This window comes from Typopeltis vanoorti, chromosome 20 (genome assembly GCF_054136105.1).
Source record: "Typopeltis vanoorti isolate ZY-2024b chromosome 20, IOZ_Tvanoo_1.0, whole genome shotgun sequence".
Classification (NCBI taxonomy): Eukaryota; Metazoa; Arthropoda; class Arachnida; order Uropygi; family Thelyphonidae; genus Typopeltis; species Typopeltis vanoorti.
The window spans coordinates 38269242-38288181 of NC_143568.1; the positions used below are offsets into that span (position 1 = coordinate 38269242).

At 35.1% G+C, this 18940-nt stretch overlaps 1 protein-coding gene across 4 annotated transcripts in view; it reads right to left on the reverse strand.

The window, feature by feature from the left end:
* Positions 1-18940, reverse strand: part of Cmpk (cytidine/uridine monophosphate kinase Dak1) — a 183715-nt gene that overhangs the window by 50323 nt on the left and 114452 nt on the right. For all 4 annotated transcript variants that reach the window (XM_090409857.1, XM_090409856.1, XM_090409859.1 and 1 more), the window contains 2 exons: positions 17229-17366; positions 15392-15471 (listed from right to left, as the gene is read on the reverse strand). In XM_090409857.1, coding sequence (XP_090265983.1) covers positions 15392-15471; positions 17229-17366 — 218 coding nt within the window. The remainder of the gene's footprint in view (positions 1-15391; positions 15472-17228; positions 17367-18940) is intronic.

Genomic DNA, 18940 nt, shown 5'->3' on the forward strand with positions numbered 1-18940 from the left:
TTATTTATTGAAAAATAAAGACATACATTTACATATACATACAAAACAATATCTCAATTTTTAATGGCTATGTTGTTGTTGTTGTTTAATCATAATAATACTTTTGAAGGTGTACTGTGAAGGGATGTTAAGAGGTGGCTGTACATCTTCCAATGGATTTAGTACAGGGTGGGGGAATTATTGATGTTGTTTCAGATGAGCATTTTCCATGAAAATATTTGTAGAATATACAAATTGCAGAGACTAAACGTCTATGTAAAAGTGGGGGAGTGAGTCGGTAAGAGATGGATCATTTATCAGTATTGCTCTCCTCTCTATTGAGTCAAGCATTTTGAGGGAACTTTGAGGAGCCCCACTCCAAATGTGAGAACAGTATTCGATAGCTGGGCAGATTTGCGATTTGTATAAGGTTAACAGCTGTTTTGAAGTGAAGTAATATCTTGAGCGAAAGCCTAGTATGCCAGGAGACACCTGATGTCATGGTAATTTCGAGAAGAGAAATTTCGTCTTGTCTGGGGATTTGCGTGTTATGAAAAATAATACTCGGAGAAAATGGGTCTTTTTTGTGGGAAATAGGCAGAACTGGGTTTTACTAGCGTTGAAGTTGACGAGGTTATCTGAGCCCCATCGGAGGATGTTTTGGAAGTCTGCGTTAAAGGAAGTTGTGGTTGATGTTCTGTGGGTTGAAGTGAGTTGTGTAGGGTAAGATTTATCAAATGAAAGTGAGGAGTGCAATGTGCTGTCATCTGCAAAACTGTGTATTGGGTTGGAGGTCAACTGAAGTAGGTCATTGGTGTATAGAAGGAAGAGGGTCGGTGAGAGAACTGAACCTTGTGGGACCCCAGCATTAGTTGAATAGTGGGAGGATAGGGAGCCATCTACCATTACACATAGTATGCGTCCAGACAGGAAGCTGGCAATCCATCTGCCGAAGTCCTGAGACAGTCCAAATGATGGAAGTTTGCTGAGTAAGCCTTTGTGCCAGACCCAGTCAAAGGCTTTAGAGATTTCGAGTGCAACTACTTGGGATTCACCAAATTTTTCCATGGTATATGTCTAGAGATGGGTAATATATGAAAGCAAGTCACCTGTTGATCGGCATTGGCGGAATCTGTACTGGTGATCGCCTAATAGCTGGGTACCTTCAAGGTAGAGTAGTAGTTGAGAATTAATGGTTTTCTCCATCACTTTAGTTAGGATTGAGGTGAGTGAGATAAGGCGGTAGTTAGATGGCAGCGATTTGTCTGCCTTTTGGAATGGGTTGAATATAGGCCAATTTCCAGGCTTTTGGATATATATATATACCAGTGGAGTAAGATAGTGTGTAGAGATAGGGCATAGGATAGGAGTCAGTTCTGCTGCACAGAGGACAATTGGAGGAATGCCATCAGGGTCAGGGGCTTTTTTGTGTCTAATTTTGACAACAGGTTTAAGAACTCTTTCTGGCAAAAGGGGACATTGTATACTGGGCAGCTGGAATGACTGGGGTCATTTGCTATTGTCGGTTATGAGTGTATTGCAGGCAAAGTGTGAAGCCAGGAGATTAGCTTTTTCTGTGGGTGATGTTGCAATTGAGCCATCTGGGTATGATAGGGGTGGGAGTAGTGTAGGGAAAAAGTTGCGACCAATTGCTTTGGCAAGAGACCAAAAGGCATGGCTGCCACTAGGACAAGCTGCAAATTTCCTGCTCGTTCAAATTTTCTATTTTGGAATCACTATAATTTTTTTGCATCTGTTTTGGGCTTCAGTATAGGCACCGAAGGAGGATGGAGTTCTTAATTTGAGCCAGTTGTGGTATGCCTGGTTTTTCATACAGCCTTGGCACATCTTTTGGAGAACCAGGGTTTGGATAGGGGACGGCAGTTCAGTGTGGTGTGGGGAATGTATGTTATCATGCCAGTGAGGATTACTTTGGTGATGTGTTCAGTGCATATGTTTGGATTAGAAGACTGCAAACAATAGTTCAACCATGGGAATGAAGCATAGTAGTCTCGGAGGCTGTTCCATTTGGCACTGTTATAATGCCAGACTACTCCTGTGCAGGTGTGACTGTGTAAGTGTTGTTGCATGGAGCAGGAGATGAGCACTAGGTTGTGGTCAGAATTACCCAGGGGGGGGGCTCACTACATTCACTGTATATTTGGAAGGGTTATTGGTAAGGAAGAGACCTAGGGTATTTGGGGAGTGATTTAGGTTATCTGGTATTCTGGTTGGCTTGTGAACAATTTGTGTAAGGTCGTTGGTGATGGCAAATATTTCGGCGTCTCTTCCTATAGGGTCTGTACAACTGGAAGAGGAAAGCCAGTTGGTGTTATGGACATTAAAATCACCTAGGAGGATGATTTCACTATTAGGATTGTGGGACTGGAAGAAATCAACTTTTGAGGAGAGGAAATTAAAGAGCTCAGAATGGTTGTGGTATTGGGAGAGTGATAGAGACAGCATATGAATTTGACTGAGTGAGGGAGGGATATTTTTAGCCAAAGATGGTCAAAGTTGTGCGATTCTAGGCTAGGTGCTCTCTGGCAGGGTATGTCAGAATGGATATATGCGTACGCACGACCCTTGGGTCAAAAGGAGTTAAATAGTGAATAGTTTGGATGGTGCTGGGGGAAGTTGAAATTTGAGTTTCTGTTAAGAAGAGTAGGTGGGGTTTGGTTGACTAGATGATAGGGAACGCTATTAAGGTTGGAGTTGAGACCACGGATGTTGGAGTAGTGGATATGCAAGGGTCTGTGGGGCATGGCTTTGACCGCAAGGGTCTTGCACGTTTCCTATGCAGTGCCTGCATACTGGTCTCCTTGGTGGCTACTAGTGGCATCACTTGGTTTTTGCACTAGTTTGGTTTGTTTGTAGACTATGGTCCAGCTATTGTCTCCATTTTAGCATTTTTCTTCTAGCTGTCTTCAGAGTTGCCGTCTTTTTTCCCTTTGTTCAAAGGTTAAGTCAAGTCGAGCATGTACATGCGATTGGGGGCAACTGTCCTTTAGCTTGCTATTTATCGCCGCTAATAATTTGAAAGTGTTTGTCAGTGTATCACAGATCACTTTCACGAGACGTGGAAAGTTCATTCTGTCCTTTCTTGTGTTTATGGGACCAAAGCAATGACATTTGATGATATACCTGGGATCGAAGTTGCATTCACCTGATAGTTTGCTAACTTCCTTTAAATATTTACAGTTTTCCTCCGGAAAGTTCAGAAGAACGGTGTTGAGTCTCTTGTTTTTGGCCGTGAGCGAAGCATGTACCGTTGATGCGAGTTGAGAATTGATGGTTTTCTCCATCACTTTAGATAGGATTAAGGTGAGTGAGATGGGGAGGTAGTTAGATGGCAGCAATTTGTCTCCCTTTTGGAATGGGTTGAATATAGGCCAATTTCGAGGCTTTTGGATATATATACCAGTGGAGTCAGATAGTGTGTAGAGACGACATAGGATAGGAATCAGTTCTGCTGCACAGAGGACAATTGGAGGAATGCCATCAGGGCCACTAACGAACTCCATGATTAAATCACGGAGTTCGGTAGTGGGTACAGATGCACTTGTGATTGGCCACTGGTCATAGAGTATCTCGAGTTTTGTTTCCAACTTTTGGATTTTGGACGAGAAAGTATCGATCGCATTATTAAGGTGTTGTTCGAGATTTTCATCTCGTTTGCCTAGGTTCAGCAGCTGTTTGACAGAAGGAAGGCACATCGAACAGAAAAAAGGCTGGTTCAGTTCGATAAAAAGCTTGAGCGGCGATTCATCTATTTTCGCACAGGAAGTATGTAGCCAGTTGCAACAGAAATCGCATGATATACCTTTTTTCTTTTCGGTAACTTCGGTTTCACAACTGCGGCACTTTGTACTGTCTTTCGGTTTGTTGGCTATCGGCTGTGCTATGCTGACGGGACTAGAAGTAATGTTTTGTTGTTGGCCTTTGTTGCCGCCATCTTTACTTCGCATGGTAGGAATATCGGGTGCTTTCGCATGGCTGTTTTTTTTAATTGAAAAATAACTGATATGAAGGACTATGGATACTTACGAGTTGTGTAGAAGTAACTGGCTCCTTAATACCCTGTTATTACATTGGTTGTCTTCCCAGGATAGTAAAAATGGTGGGAAGTGTGTATGTTTATCATAAGTCATAAAAATTGCATGGAATCATCAGGAACAAGAGAAAGACCAACAATCAGCCAATAATGAAGCCTCACCGTGTAATAGAATACCATAAGAATAACACAAGGAGTTGATAGGTCAGACATGATAAGTAGGTCTGCAGGATGTTGTCTTCTGCACATAATAGTTCTACATTTTTAGACACTATATCAAGTAAACACAGAGAGAAACATAATATCAGCAGATTTTCATCTGGCTCTCACAAGAGAAATTTTTCAAATCTTCCATGAGCCAAGAGCAACCACTAAAATGGAATGTGTATTACTTGGTGACTACCCTCCCTCCAGATTGAAAGGAAGACACCATTCAACACTGATTCTTCCCCATAAAAAATCTGATGAAGTATCGTGATGTGTGTCCAAACATCTTCACATGAATGGAAGACAAGGGGGGGGGGAGCGGATATATATGCAACAATGTTGGATGCCCTATATATCTACCCTGTTTTGAAAAATATCATTACTCAATTTTGAAAGTATGATGGAAAGGTGCTACAGGTGGTATTGCAGAAAAATACTGAGCAATATTTTCAATAACATAATTAATGTATTACAATTTTGGTTAATTTTGAATTATAAACAAAAATTGTATAAAGTTTTATATATGATTTTCTGATTTAAATTAGTAAAAGAAAATAAGTTAGCAGGGAGAGTTAGGCTAGCTTCTATATTCTCAGCAGTGCACTGTTGCTCAACATTGCTCTTTTCAAAAATCAAATGACATATAGATACACTAGTGCTAAATGAAACATGGATCAAACAACTTGAAATTGACCGATATTCTCTCATTAATTATGACAAGTTTCACAACTGCTGAAATTATAATCATGCAGTCAGATTAATTCTGTAAACTGAAAAGCTTTAATCTTAACATGCTAGTGTGAAATATGTGCAGTGCTAAAATTGGGATGATTAATGACACAAGAATGGATATACTGTACTTACATTTGTTATTTACTGTGCACATGATTGCCCAGTTGATATATTTTTAAATGAAATATTTTTAATTTTTAAAAGTATTTTTAATGTTTATAGAATATTATTGAATATTGGTGATATAAATTTCAATTTATAGAAAAATAATAGATTGAAAAATAAAAATATATAATATTATTTTTATACTGGTTTCTTGCACACATAGCAATATGGAAGAAGTGAACAATTCATAGTTATACTGATTCACAGTTATATTTATAAGAAACAGAATGGCCTCTGAGGCTATATCCTCTGCAATCAATTTTAGCAATGTAGCAGATCACTTTATACTAATGGATCACTTTCTCTTTACCTGAGGCTAAAAAAGAAAAACTATATTAAGGCAGACTCCGTGAGATTTAGTATTTGAAATTACTATAAAAATTTCACTAAACAATTAGAAGAAAAAATAAAGTTTACAAAAGAAACTACCCTCTAATGGAATTTCTTTCTTGCATCAATAGTAAAAATAAAGAATAGAGGTTAGTAAATAAAATTGCCAAAAAAGGAAGCAGCAAAACATGATTCACAGAGGACAGTGATGTCGTTGCTGTATTTAATGAAATGAATAATGAGTTTTCAATGGTGACTATAATTTTGATCCTACAGGAGTAAAGTATGGGAGTCACCTCCCATAGATAAAAGTCTATGCAGTAGTTGAAGGAAGGATGACCTTAAAAAAAAAAAAAAAGGGGGGTGGGAGTATGATAAAATATACTAAATTATAATTTTTTATAATTATTAACCACATATTAATAAATCCATTGAAGAAAGGAATTTATGGAAAATAAAGTTTTCTAACGATTGGTCTAAATACTATTTAGATAACAGAAATTAATATATCAACTATGACAACTTTAATAACATAATAAAAATATGGAATTTCAAAAAATTCAGTGCTAAGACCTATCCTATTTTTAATATATGTAAACAATATGTGTAAGTCCAACTTATCTAGCAAAATGACATTTGCTGATGACACAGCATTAATATATATACTGAGAACCAGGATTATTTAGAAAATCATATCTAATATATGTTGAAGTTAAATAAGCGATTTAGCAATAATGGCCTTAAAATTAACACTGAAAACAAAATATATGTATTTCAGCTTAACAGATAAGCTGAATCACAATCAACCAGTGGCGGCCCGTACATAAGCACTGCGACACTACAGCACCCCCAAGGAAAAAATGAAAAAAATAAATTTTGTTAATCCAATTAATCCAATTACAAGTATATTACATTGATTTCATTTCCCAAGTAAAATCGGTATAGAAGAGATTTTATCCTAAATTCCTTCTATACAAGATTTTACACTGGCAAGTCAAAGTGCATGAAATTGCTGAGATTATAAGCATTTCAAAAAAATGGGTAGGATATATTTTGCATGAAGAATTGCAAATGAAAAAGCTTTGCGCAAGATGGGTGTCGCGCTTGCTCACAGAAGATCAAAAATGCACTCGCATGAAAATCTCTGAACAGTGCTTGAAGCGTTTTAACAAGAATAAAAGTGATTTTGTGCATCAATTTATTACTATGAAAGAGACTTGGATTCACCATTACACACCAGAATCCAAACAGCAGTCAAAACAGTTAACAGAAGCCAGTTGATCAGCACCAAAGAAGACAAAGTCAGTTCCATCAGCAGGAAAGGTCATGGCATTGATGTTTTGGGATGCTTAAGGCATTTTGTTTATTAATTATCTTGAAAAGGGTAAAACAACAACCAGGGAATATTATTCCAATCTTTTAACAAGACTAAACGAAAAAATTCGTGAGAAAAGATCCGGTTTGCAGAAGAAAAAAGTCATCTTTCATCAGGACAATGCACCTGCCCACAAGGTATTTTTGCAATGGGAAAATTAAGGGATCTGAACTATGAATTGTTGGAACATCCACCCTATTTCCCATATTTGGCTCCCTCTGACTTCATCTCTTCCCAAAACTAATACTCTTCCTAGGTGGTCAGCGTTTATCTTTGAATCAAGGTGATTGCAGCTGTAGAGGAATATTCTGCAGATATTACTGAGATTTTCTCTCAGTAAGATTTCAGCGCCATTATCCCGTCCCACTACAGGGATAGGATAATGGTGCTGGAGCATCGCTGGAATAAATATGGTAGTCTTAAGGGAGATTATGTTTAAAAATAAAAATAATTTTGAAATCATAAATTCGTTTTTTCATTGTTAGGCCGAGAACTTTTCAGACCACTCTCGTATAGTGATGCAAAAAGAATCTTTTTCCAATTTTATGATATCTATAAAATTAATGATTATAAGAGTGAATTTTTCAAAAAACGTTTTCATCAAATTAGAAATGAGTTAAAGCCTAAATTGAGGTCAGTTTATAAATAAGGTATTACTAATATCAAAAGAGCTCTTGAAGTTGCTCAAAAAGAAGAACTGCTGATTCCTATTTTGTGCCCAAACAGAGCTATATCTGTTAATGTAATTCATGAATCAAACTCATCTGTGGCATGTGAAAAGAACCCCTATAAATCAAGAGTATACTTTTATACTAGTTTAAGCTCTGAAATGCAAAAATTTGATAAGCAATTCGAGAAACTAAACATGAATTAGAAAGAAGAATACATGATAGGATGTTTAGTTGTTTCAAAAGAAATAGGAGGAATTCTGAAATCAATTTCAAAACTTCAGTTATACTCATCCTCTTGTGAAAAGGAAATATGGGTTGTGTTAATGGAAAAAACACCACCACATGAAAGGCAAATGGAGGAAATAAAACTAATTGCTTTAATTGTGGATGATTAGGTCATAACTAGAAATCTTTTCTAGGCTTTCCCAAACCATTGTAGATTTTCAAAAGATCAAATCTGTTGATATAAAGTTTCTCAGTCTTTATATGCCGTGCAAACTATGCTTAAAAAAAGAACTAAAAAATTCTAAATTTCTACATTCTGAGCCTAGCTATTAGTCTAACAACTTTGGATATGGCAGGTTCAGAACCTTTAAGTTTAGCAGATGGCAAAATTGCAGAACATAGAGTACTTTTTTGTGAAAATGGAGCACATAATTCAGCACTTACTTGCCAATTTTTTTCATTCTTTTAAGGGATAAGTTAAATGATAATGTGCAGTATTTGGAAAGGAAATAAAACTGAAGGATATGTTTAACCACGAGTTACTTGCCATGCAGTGAAAATATTCTCTCCTGATTTTTTACGTTATTGTTTTACATGAGTTGCTTGCCTTTAAAACAATTTCTAGTAATCTGTTTCATATTGTTTTAGATGAAGAATTTTTTAACTCTCCATGGTTACTGTTGCAATTAATCATCAGAAATTATTTCTTTGCATAAGGTTGATTTTCTTAAACTATTTTACAAATTTTCTACTAAACCTTCTTAAAACTCAAAGAATTAAAATTTTTTTAAGTCCATGAGTTTTATTGACTGACAATACCAAGGATACTGAAATGCAGGACCTTCTTCCTTGTGATACTCTGAGAAAGAGAACTCTAGGCAGAATAAATTCTGAGGCTAAGCATATTGCATCTAAATATTTCAATCATTTGGGAAAAATTCATGGATACTATTACTAAAGGTATACCTAGACTATCTTCTGTGGAACATTCCCTATGATGGAACTGTATTCCAGGAAAGAGATGAAGCTAGGGATTTAGGGGTGATAGTAGACAGAACGTTGAAGTTTAGAGGTCATATTGCTAGGGTTGCTCATAGGATTACTTGGCTATTGAAGAACACACTAACAACAGAGATAAGGAATTTGTTATTTCTCCTTATAAGGCCTTGATATGTCCACATTTGGATTACTGTACTCAGGTCTGGTAACCTGGATTTCTTGGGAATGAGAAACCAAGATGGTAAGTGGTCTGTGGAACATTCCCTATGAGGATATATTGAGGAGTGGTGTGTGTGGACTGCATAGGCAAAAATGAGGGGATATGATAGAAACATTTAAGTTACTTAAAGGATTTTATAGAATTGATGCAGGGGGAAATATTTCAGCACTTAGTTAGAGGGGAGGTAGAACAAGAGGTCACCTTTGGAAGTTGAGTAAAAGTGTGGTTAGCAGGGACGCGAAGACTCGATTTTTTATTTGGAGAGTTGTGAATAAGAATATGTTGCCAGAGTCAGCTGTTAGCACTCTGTTTGTTAATGGGTTCAAGAAGAGGTATGATGGACTGTGTAGATAAATTGGGTCCCCTACAATGAGTCTTCGGATTCCATTGAGGTACCTGTAGAACAACTCTACTGCTATCCTATCCCATGCCTTCTTCTTCTGCAGTCAAACCAGCAATCCTAATCCAAAATGGATAATTATTAGAATTTAGAATTAGCCATAGAAGACTAGATGCCAATTCAATGTCTTTTAAAACTCCATGTTGATATGGAATTTTAAATATTGTTACTGATTATGGTATACTGATGTAGACCAGGATGAATATATCTTGGCTTTAAAAACCACTAACAATGGATGCATTATTTATACATACTGTTATGTCCCTATCTTACGATTTTGTTTGTCTTACAAACTGCATTCGTCTATATTCTTCTAACTTCTACTTTCAAGACATCACCAAAATTTCTACTAATATCTGAGTTATTGTTCCCCGTAGTATCCCTAGTATTTGTATTTTAACTGCGCCCTTTGGGATAATTAGTTTAAGATATTTTATACATAAACAGAGAAATGGAACTCAAATATCTGAAAGTGTAACTATTGCAGTCGTGACACTTAACTCAATTCATTAGACTTCCCGTTTCTTAACAATAATTCTCCGCGTGATTAGGCTCGAATGTTTCTAAGCGGTGCATTGAATTAGCAATATCAGACAACTTTTTTATCATTAAACAAAAGGTTTATTATTTCTCTAAACATGGTACATATCAAAATACTCAACTAAATTACTTACACACTAAAATTAGCTATGATCATGCCGCCACAAAATTTCATACAAAACATAAAATCACTTAACATGGACAAATTAGATTACCACACACTATTAGATTATTCAACTTCAAGTATACTAACAAATCATTAACTACTCTAGCACAAACTTATGACAATTCCGATTCTCTACACATCACACTAGGCATTCAAATTCCTCAGGCTACTTGATTACTCAATTCACACTAATCAAACTCAATATTAACAAAACCATTTACTTCATTAAAACACAACTATGTCATTAACTTTCCTTTTACAATATAGTAGGCACTCAAGATTCTTAGGACAATTAATTATTCACAAACCATCAACACTAGCTAGCTTACTTTTAACACTCTCTATCAAATTCTAAAGTCCTATTATAATTTCTCCCTAATCACTATAACAGTTCCGTATTATGACAAAGGTACCTATCACAAACAACTTCTAGTTAACATAAGACAAAATTCACAATACCTTTCTTTAGCTTCACTTACAGGCCTTTACCTTCTACTGAACGAACTTGCTTGCATAACTTCTTGCAATTCAGGGCTATATAAACGTCTGCGCCGTCGGCTGTACTTTCCGAAACGAGGATATCGATATTTTCACAGCTTCCTATGACTCCATGGTATATTTCGCTTTCTACATAGGAATACGGGAATAGCTTTCCCGCTCACCTTCGATTCCTTGTTGTGGCATGAGGATATAAGCCATATCTCTCCACTCAGGAACACCGTGAAATCCACTAGAAAACCAAACTAAAACCACCGCGACTATCCAAACGTTTCTTCTCCTCTCGCAAAAGGCAATAAGGCCTCAAGCCTCCTTCACTATCTAAACGTCTTCCCCAAAAAACCAAAAGAGCCTACCTTTTCTCTCCCCCGCCTCCTACTTGTTTTTCGTCTGTCTACCAATTGGGTAGCATTTTGCCGCCATACATCATTTTGATCGGCAACTCGTAACGAAGTTTCTATCCGGGTATAGGCCCTAAGCGATATTCCGTTATTTCTCTTGTTAGCCTCTATCTTAACCCCTATCAAATACCTTTCTCAGAATTCTACTTAATGCTTAATCTGTAGCCTCTCACATAGCATATTTCATGACTCATTCTTTTCTACTTATGTACTTAACTCTTTCATTCTTAATCGCATTACTATATTAATTCTTAGTTAGCTACTTATTTAATACAAATTCCTTGTTTAGTCATAATACATGTTAATACATTCTTTTCTTTTGCTATTTTAACTAAACAATAGACCTTGACATTTTACTCAATTTATACTGGATGCAAGAATATTTTATTCATTAAATTATTCCTTTTATGCAGGAGTTTTTTTTTTATGTTATTTATTTTTCATGTTACACCATGATAACTGAGAATGTTATATTCTCAGGATATCAGGTGTAACAATACACACAATGGGAACTGTACTGAATTCAGTGTCCTTTTAGCCTAGCCTCCAATATTTGAGTGTTATTTTCCATTCAAAACACTAGTTCTCACCCATATGAATGATGATTAAATAAATCTAGAATCCATACAACCCTAGAATACTGTTCTTACATTTAGAGTTGCATATCCAAGATCTTCCTAAAAATTCTCAATAACTGTATTTTTTAAGGAAATTACAAGTGAAACTAATTTATTAACTCCATCATCATCAAATTCCTGACATGTATCCTCAGGGGATGTACAGATATGATACTACATGAAACATCACCACTAACTTCCTATCTACAATTTTCTTCCAAATCAATCTGTAAAGACTCCAACATTATCAGATCTTATATTTCTGTCTTCTAAGGCAGCGCTTCCCAAACTGTGGGCTGTGATCCCCTTGAGGGCCATAGGTTTTGTTGAGGGGGGGCCGTGAAATAATGAAAACAAATTTAAAATGTTTCAAGAATAAGTAGATTTTTTTTATTTTAAAAGAAACGTATTTAACTTTTATTATTTATTATTTCTTTTTTGTTATTTTTTATATTTTAATGGAAAAATTCGCACATTAGTGTTGGTTTACAAACTTTGCTTCCTGTGTATTTCAGCGTTTTATGAATATTAGTAAATATTGCTTATTCATATGTTTCATTTCAAAGCAGTGGTTAAATGTATTTACTTCGAAAGCTCTCCAGGGAAGCTCCAAATCTTCCTGTCCCTTTCATCAAGGGTTCGTAATCAGGGACTGTTGATATTGACTTTATATACATACATATCAAAACTCGTTTTATATTATCACTGTCATCCGAGCTAGTTTTCTGTTACCAATAAAAGTTTCGCATATACTTCACACACGAAAAAAAGCTTAAACAAGTTCATGTGGGGAGATAGTAACTCGCTTGCAGTGGTAAACAACACGCCATCCCTAACAGCCATTATACTGCAGAGGCAATAAAAACAAGTACTTTTATTATGCCAGTGAATAAGGTATGAGGAGTCTGTGTAATATATTTCTCAACAAATAGTGCAATTAGAGACAGCTGGGATAAAAACACACTAATTAATGAATCACATGTCCCCTCATACAGAAACTATGCTGTATAGACTGAAACAAAACCATATGTTGAATTGGCAAACACAGTATCTAACTAAAAACTATTAGTTAGATGTGTGTGTGAGTTCGATTTCCCAAGGCAGCAATAAAATTCAACCGAACGTGTTAAAACTAAGTAATATATATATATATATATATATATATAATGAATGTTATGGCAGTTTCACATATGGAATTTGGTTGAAGAGAGTTAGCATTTCAACTTAATTGTCGGCTATGCTTTTATCTTTCGGTTGCGCGATCTTTTGTTAATACCGCACCAATCACATGCATGTTTTAATAACCTGCCTTTGCTGACTGTTTCGCATTAGGCTTAATTACCGTAAAGGGATTAAAGTCGCAAAAGAGAAAAATGTTCCTGGTCCGGGGATTCCCTTATTCAGGTAATATTCACTAATTTCATGTTATCAGTCTGTGGTGTGCCAGTATCGGTAAGTGGTGATATTATTTGATCTATTCTACGTTAAAAAATTTAACCCTGAGTTGGATAAGTAGCTGATAAAAAATAAAAAAAATCCCGCGAGCAATCAGAAGAAGCGGAAACAGACTCAAAAAAAAGGACAGTATTTCATATTTTACCAGAACAGCCCGCATCGTCTTCAGAACCAAACTGTAAGAGGCAAAAAATGTAATATGTGCATTTGATTTTTGCAATATTCACTGTGTGTGTTTTGTATTGAATATAAATACAATAAATATTATAATAATATATCTCTCTATTACGATTTTTTTTCGAGGGGGACCGTGAAATATTTTAATTTTTGCAAAGGGCACCCTGACATCCAGAAGTTTGGGAAGCACTGTTCTAAGGCACTATTTACTGTATCAATTCACCTATATCTTGGTCTTCCTCTGGGTTTTTTTCATGTCAACCTGGCAGAGAAGACTTGTTTTGCTAATCTTTCCTCTCTCATTCTGTTTAAGTGACCATGCCACCTGAGATTAGCTCTGCTAACACATTCCTGGATGCTAACAATGTGAATTTATTTCCTAATATAATCATTTTTAATATGATATTGCCATTGATGCCATCTGTTCACATCCCTAATCTTTCTCAGGACTCTCACATCTGTGGTCAAGTGGTTTATTTCTAACCCAGCTATCAGATCCATAAGTTAAAATTGGCTTGAACACTGTGTTGTATACAGCTAATTTAAGGTGTTTAAGGGTCAAAGCTGTATAACTGAGAAGAGACCTTCCTTGAAAGGAATGCAGAGAACTGACCAGGGCTTCTGACCTAATGTCCAATCATCACCTTCTCATGGTGCACCCTGTTAGGTATCTACCTAGATACCGAACAAAAGAGGATAATGGGCTGGCAATTTGGGATTTAGCCAACCAAATTGTATTCTTATTGGCTTAAACCACAATATAAAATGATGGTACAACATGACAGAATAATAATATATATTAATTAAAAACAGAAAATCCACAAACACCAATAGAAAAGTTACCTCCCCCCCTCCCAACAGTATGGGATTATAAAAATTTTATATAACAGGGCTAAATTAATTAGTTCAGATAACAGTCTCACTCCACAGAACTTGATCACATTCACAAAACCTTCTTAGTCAATAGCTACAATTCTCCATATCAAAATTCGTAAAATATTACCAAAATCACACACACCTTCTCCCTCTGCATTATAGAGACTACACCAAAGCTCACCAATCCTAAAAAAATGCAACCTTCCAGACACAGTCCCTAGACCTGCCAAGTGTTACTTGCTGACCATACTTTGGACACCTGCAATAGGATACACTGCAAGAAGGCCACTCTACACCATCACAGCAAATATAAATATGAAAGATTTTTCCTTGCATCTGCCTTAAGAAACTACTCTAACCTCAACAAATTTGGTTGAATGAAACTGCTCCAAATCTGGGAAGCTCTCATCCTCCATACTTCAGCCCAACAGTCAAGAATGCCAATTTAGCTCAGTAGGAGTACTATTTAGGACTTTACACTTACTCTCAGTTGACATGCTTCAACCTCATTACTTAGTGTAGTGCCTGAATGCATGTATATTTTGTTCCCTGATGATGGCAATTTGATTTTGCCAAAATATTGCAAGTATTGATTAAATTTATTTTAGTTTATATTAGTTGTAATTTCCTGAAAAAATACAGTTATGAATAGATAATGTATAAGCTTTACCACCAGACTAAAAATGCTTGATGCATCCATGCTTCTGTATCCAGGCAATTAACAATCCAATTAACAGATGATTTCTCTTTCACAATCTAGCTACCATCGTCCCTCCACTTTCTGTTAAGATTTCAAAAACACAAGAAGCTGATGGTTTAACATACATCCACAGTTCAGCTTCCAGCTTCGCCTCCTCTTTCATTTCATCAACTTATTTGGAAGAACCTTCCTTAACATTTTCCCAAGAAAAACCATCACCAACAGTTATTCAAGAAACATAAAGATTCCTTCTTTCTCACAGATTAATACCTACAAATACTATACTATAGGATTTGCAACCTCTAATGTATCAGGTTGATATACAAAAAAAAATCATGAAAGACCAACAAACTAAGCATATGTAGGAAGTTTGCTACAAACAACAACGGCATTGAATTAAAAAAGTGCTTCTGGTAAAATGAAGTGGTAAGAGTATGGATGTAATTTTGGAAATGTGTATACATTTCCAAAATTGCATAATGTAGTATTGCATAAAATTATTATTGTTATAAACTATTATAAATATTATTGCAAAATTGCATAAAATATTAAGTCACCATAACAATATATAAATAAATAAAAATGGTAATAAAATTTGCATTACCGCTTCTTCAAACTTTCAATATTGTCATCACAACGTCCACTTCCTTCTTTTCCTCTTTTCAAACATCTTTCAATGCATACCTACAAATGAAGCCTATTTAAATTAACAATATCAAGGGAAAGTATAGATTAAAGAATTTTTGGAGGGGAATTTCAAGAAGCTGACAGACAGCATACAATTAACAGATTACAGAAGTTGGACTTTTATGTGAATATGATAATTATTACCATATAATAATGTTTTGGCAATAGAAAATTACTGTTTTTGACAGGTGGTGGAGTTCACTGTCTCTTCCCTACCCTCCCATCAAAGCGAGCACTGATGCTAAAAAGATATCAATACATGAAGTACACATGAAATAACTGGGATCTGTGAAGGATAAAGTAGGATGGGATATGTTGAAGACTCAAACTCTATATTCTGATTTGACATTCATATCTGAAAGATGGTCTGAATATTGCTTAAGTCCTCTAGTTGCAAATCTTACAATGCCAGAGTTGTGGTGTGTATGTATAAACAGAACTGAAATGCATTGTACATGACATTAATATCATCTTTTGATATTAATGTCAGATTTTGGGAGATTTAAATATTATTTCAGCCTATTGTAAATATAATGAAGAAAGTAATTATTTCATAATTGCAAATGCTGGTAATTTAAGAATAGAATTAATTGACTGCCAAGTGGATGTGGCTTAGAAAATTGAATTTGGTGACCTAAACCTGAAATTGCAGATACCTCATTATGAATGCAATTAATGCACAAAACAAAAGTCAATCAACAAAAATTTATCAATAATAAACAAACTGACATTAGCTTTTTTTATAGATAAGAACAAATCTGGTAGAAAATGTACTAATAAATAATATTCATTTCCTTAATGAATTTAAGGAATCAGTCCCAAATAATTTTGGAGCTATGAATCCTTTTGTGCATGGAAGGATGAAAGTAACAGTTCATTAAGTGCAGAAAGATTCTCCAAAAAGTGTTGTTGGAAAAAAAAAAAAGGGGGGGGGGGGAATTTTGTGCCAACAAAACATGTAAACATTTGAATGTAATAAAATGTTGAATTTTATAAATTTCATACTTTGAGACAATTTGTAGCAAGCTATAAAAATGCATTAAATCTTAAAGCCTGAATATCATTATAATTTTTTGTTGTATTCTTCAATATATGTTTTTGGTCCTTAATTTGAAACCAGTAATATGATGTATGCATATTACTGTAGAAAGGCAAGCAGATATATGGTTGTCAAAACAGGAATTGTTTTTAAACAATTCCTGTTTTGACAGCCATATATCTGCTTGCCTTTCATAGCATATAACAAACTCTCTCTCACAGGACATTGTCAAGGGACATGCATCACATATGATGCCATAATCCATGACCATACCTTGAGTATACATGAGTATAATTGCATACCTTGGTGAGTGTAAACCTTGAAACAATTCCAAACAAGATATTTTCTTAAGTAAACATTAACAGGTCCAATAGGAAAGGTAAAAACGTAACGGTAAAACTGGACAACTTGATAATAATTACATGTAAATAAGATGACCATTGTGTTTTAATAAATAACTGAGGTACTGAAAAACAAAATTACAACTACTGAACAGAATAACTAGATGCTATTTAAATTTAACAAACACTGACAGAAGTATTGAAAAATATTGGTCACTTGACTTGGTAATGTAATTTTTAGGCTACAGTGGTTTCAGGTTAAATTTCATATTTGTCACTGTTAATACTACTGGATCTGTAATGCTTAATTCTTAGAGTTAAGAATATGTTATACATCTGAATATACTATGCCTGCTGTTAATTATACAACATACCTCTTGTGGACATTCAAAAAACAATACAAACAAGACATTGGCTTTATCAGTCATCTGCTTGTTCCATCCCTCCAGGTTATTCTTGTTACGAGGAAATCCATCAATAAGAAAGTTTCTGCTGCTGCTTTCCTGCATGGCCTATGTAAAAAAAAATGATTTTCTTTTAAGTACCAATGGATTAAATAGTCAGTAAATCAACCAGTGGAAATTATTATAAAAATGTAATAACTGAGTGACATTAACAAATATAATAAAGCTACACAATAATATCAGTTGGAATTACAGCTAAAGAAAGTAAGCCTATAAAGCAAGTTGCATAGTTTGTTCAGTGTGTGTCACCATGATGAAATGCTGCCACCACCACATAAGACCAACTAAACTGACTTTGAATGAAAAGCTTCTATAGATCTTCCTCAGATCCTAGACAGATCTGAACCCAGGTATTTCCAACTAAAGAGCATCATTACCAACCATTAGGAAGTAGTTATGGAAACATATACATTAGAGCATGGATCACAAATTCTGCCTACAAGCCAAATCTAGCTTGTAAAGCAAATAAACAAAAATACTGGTCTTATAAAATAATACTTTAAACACTAATATCATAAATAATGAAATAGATTATGTGCATATGTTCAGATATCACACATATTGTAGGAATACAAAAATAAGTAAACTAATTAATTAACTAAAACAAGGAATTAATATTGTGCTTTTTTTTTTTTTCAATGCAACAGAAACAAAATGTTTACAATTTTTTTAATTTGATAAGTGATCTTATTTGGTTAAAAATTAAATTCAAACTTAATTTAAACATAAGTGGCTTGGAAAAGTTCCATGTTCATTATTTTAATGTTAAAAAAAAACAAAAAACTTAGAGTTAATTAAAGTTGATAGTTAATATTTCTTTGATTTAATCCTAGCAATGTCAAAACAATTACAGGCCAAACAGTATTAACTGTTTGCTCTGACAATGCTAGTACTAAACTAGAAAAATTAAGCTGTAAAGTTTAATGAATTAAATTATTTATTCAATTCAATTGTTTTTTTTTAACCTATTTTGCACATTAAAGTAATCTTATAGCAACATATAAGTTTAAAATACAGAATACCATGTACAAAACATACCAGTCACTGAATTAGAAACATTTATTAAATACTACAGTAGACTCTCGACTATCTGGCCTAATGTGGCGGAAGGGAAGGCCGGATAACACAAAAGCCAGATAGGCCGGAGTTCTAGGCCTACCTTTTCACACAAATGTGAAAAGGTAGGCCTAAGATGAAAGTCAAAACTTACAGATTTTAGTTTTTGAAAAAGTCCTTGATAGATGACTGCTTCACCCTTTTAGCCCTCTTCCGTGACGCAATGTCCCTACACTTACGCAAGCAGATGATATCAGCTGGCATTGCTTCTTCCTGCTCACTAATGTACAGCAGCGCTGCCTCAATCGTCTTGAACCCTTCCGAATGTAGGATGAGATTTTTCTTGTCATCTAAGAATGCCTCCTCCTCCTCTTCTTCTCCCTGTGTCACCATTTCCACAATATCGTTGTCAGTTATTTCATCAACTTCGTAGTTTGACATCCATTCTGTAATGTCCTCTGCATTGACATCTCACAGCTCGATACATTTTTGAGCAACGAAACAAGTTTATTGTTTTCATCTTCCACTTCAGTTTCACACACGGGTTCAAGGTTGAAATGTCCACC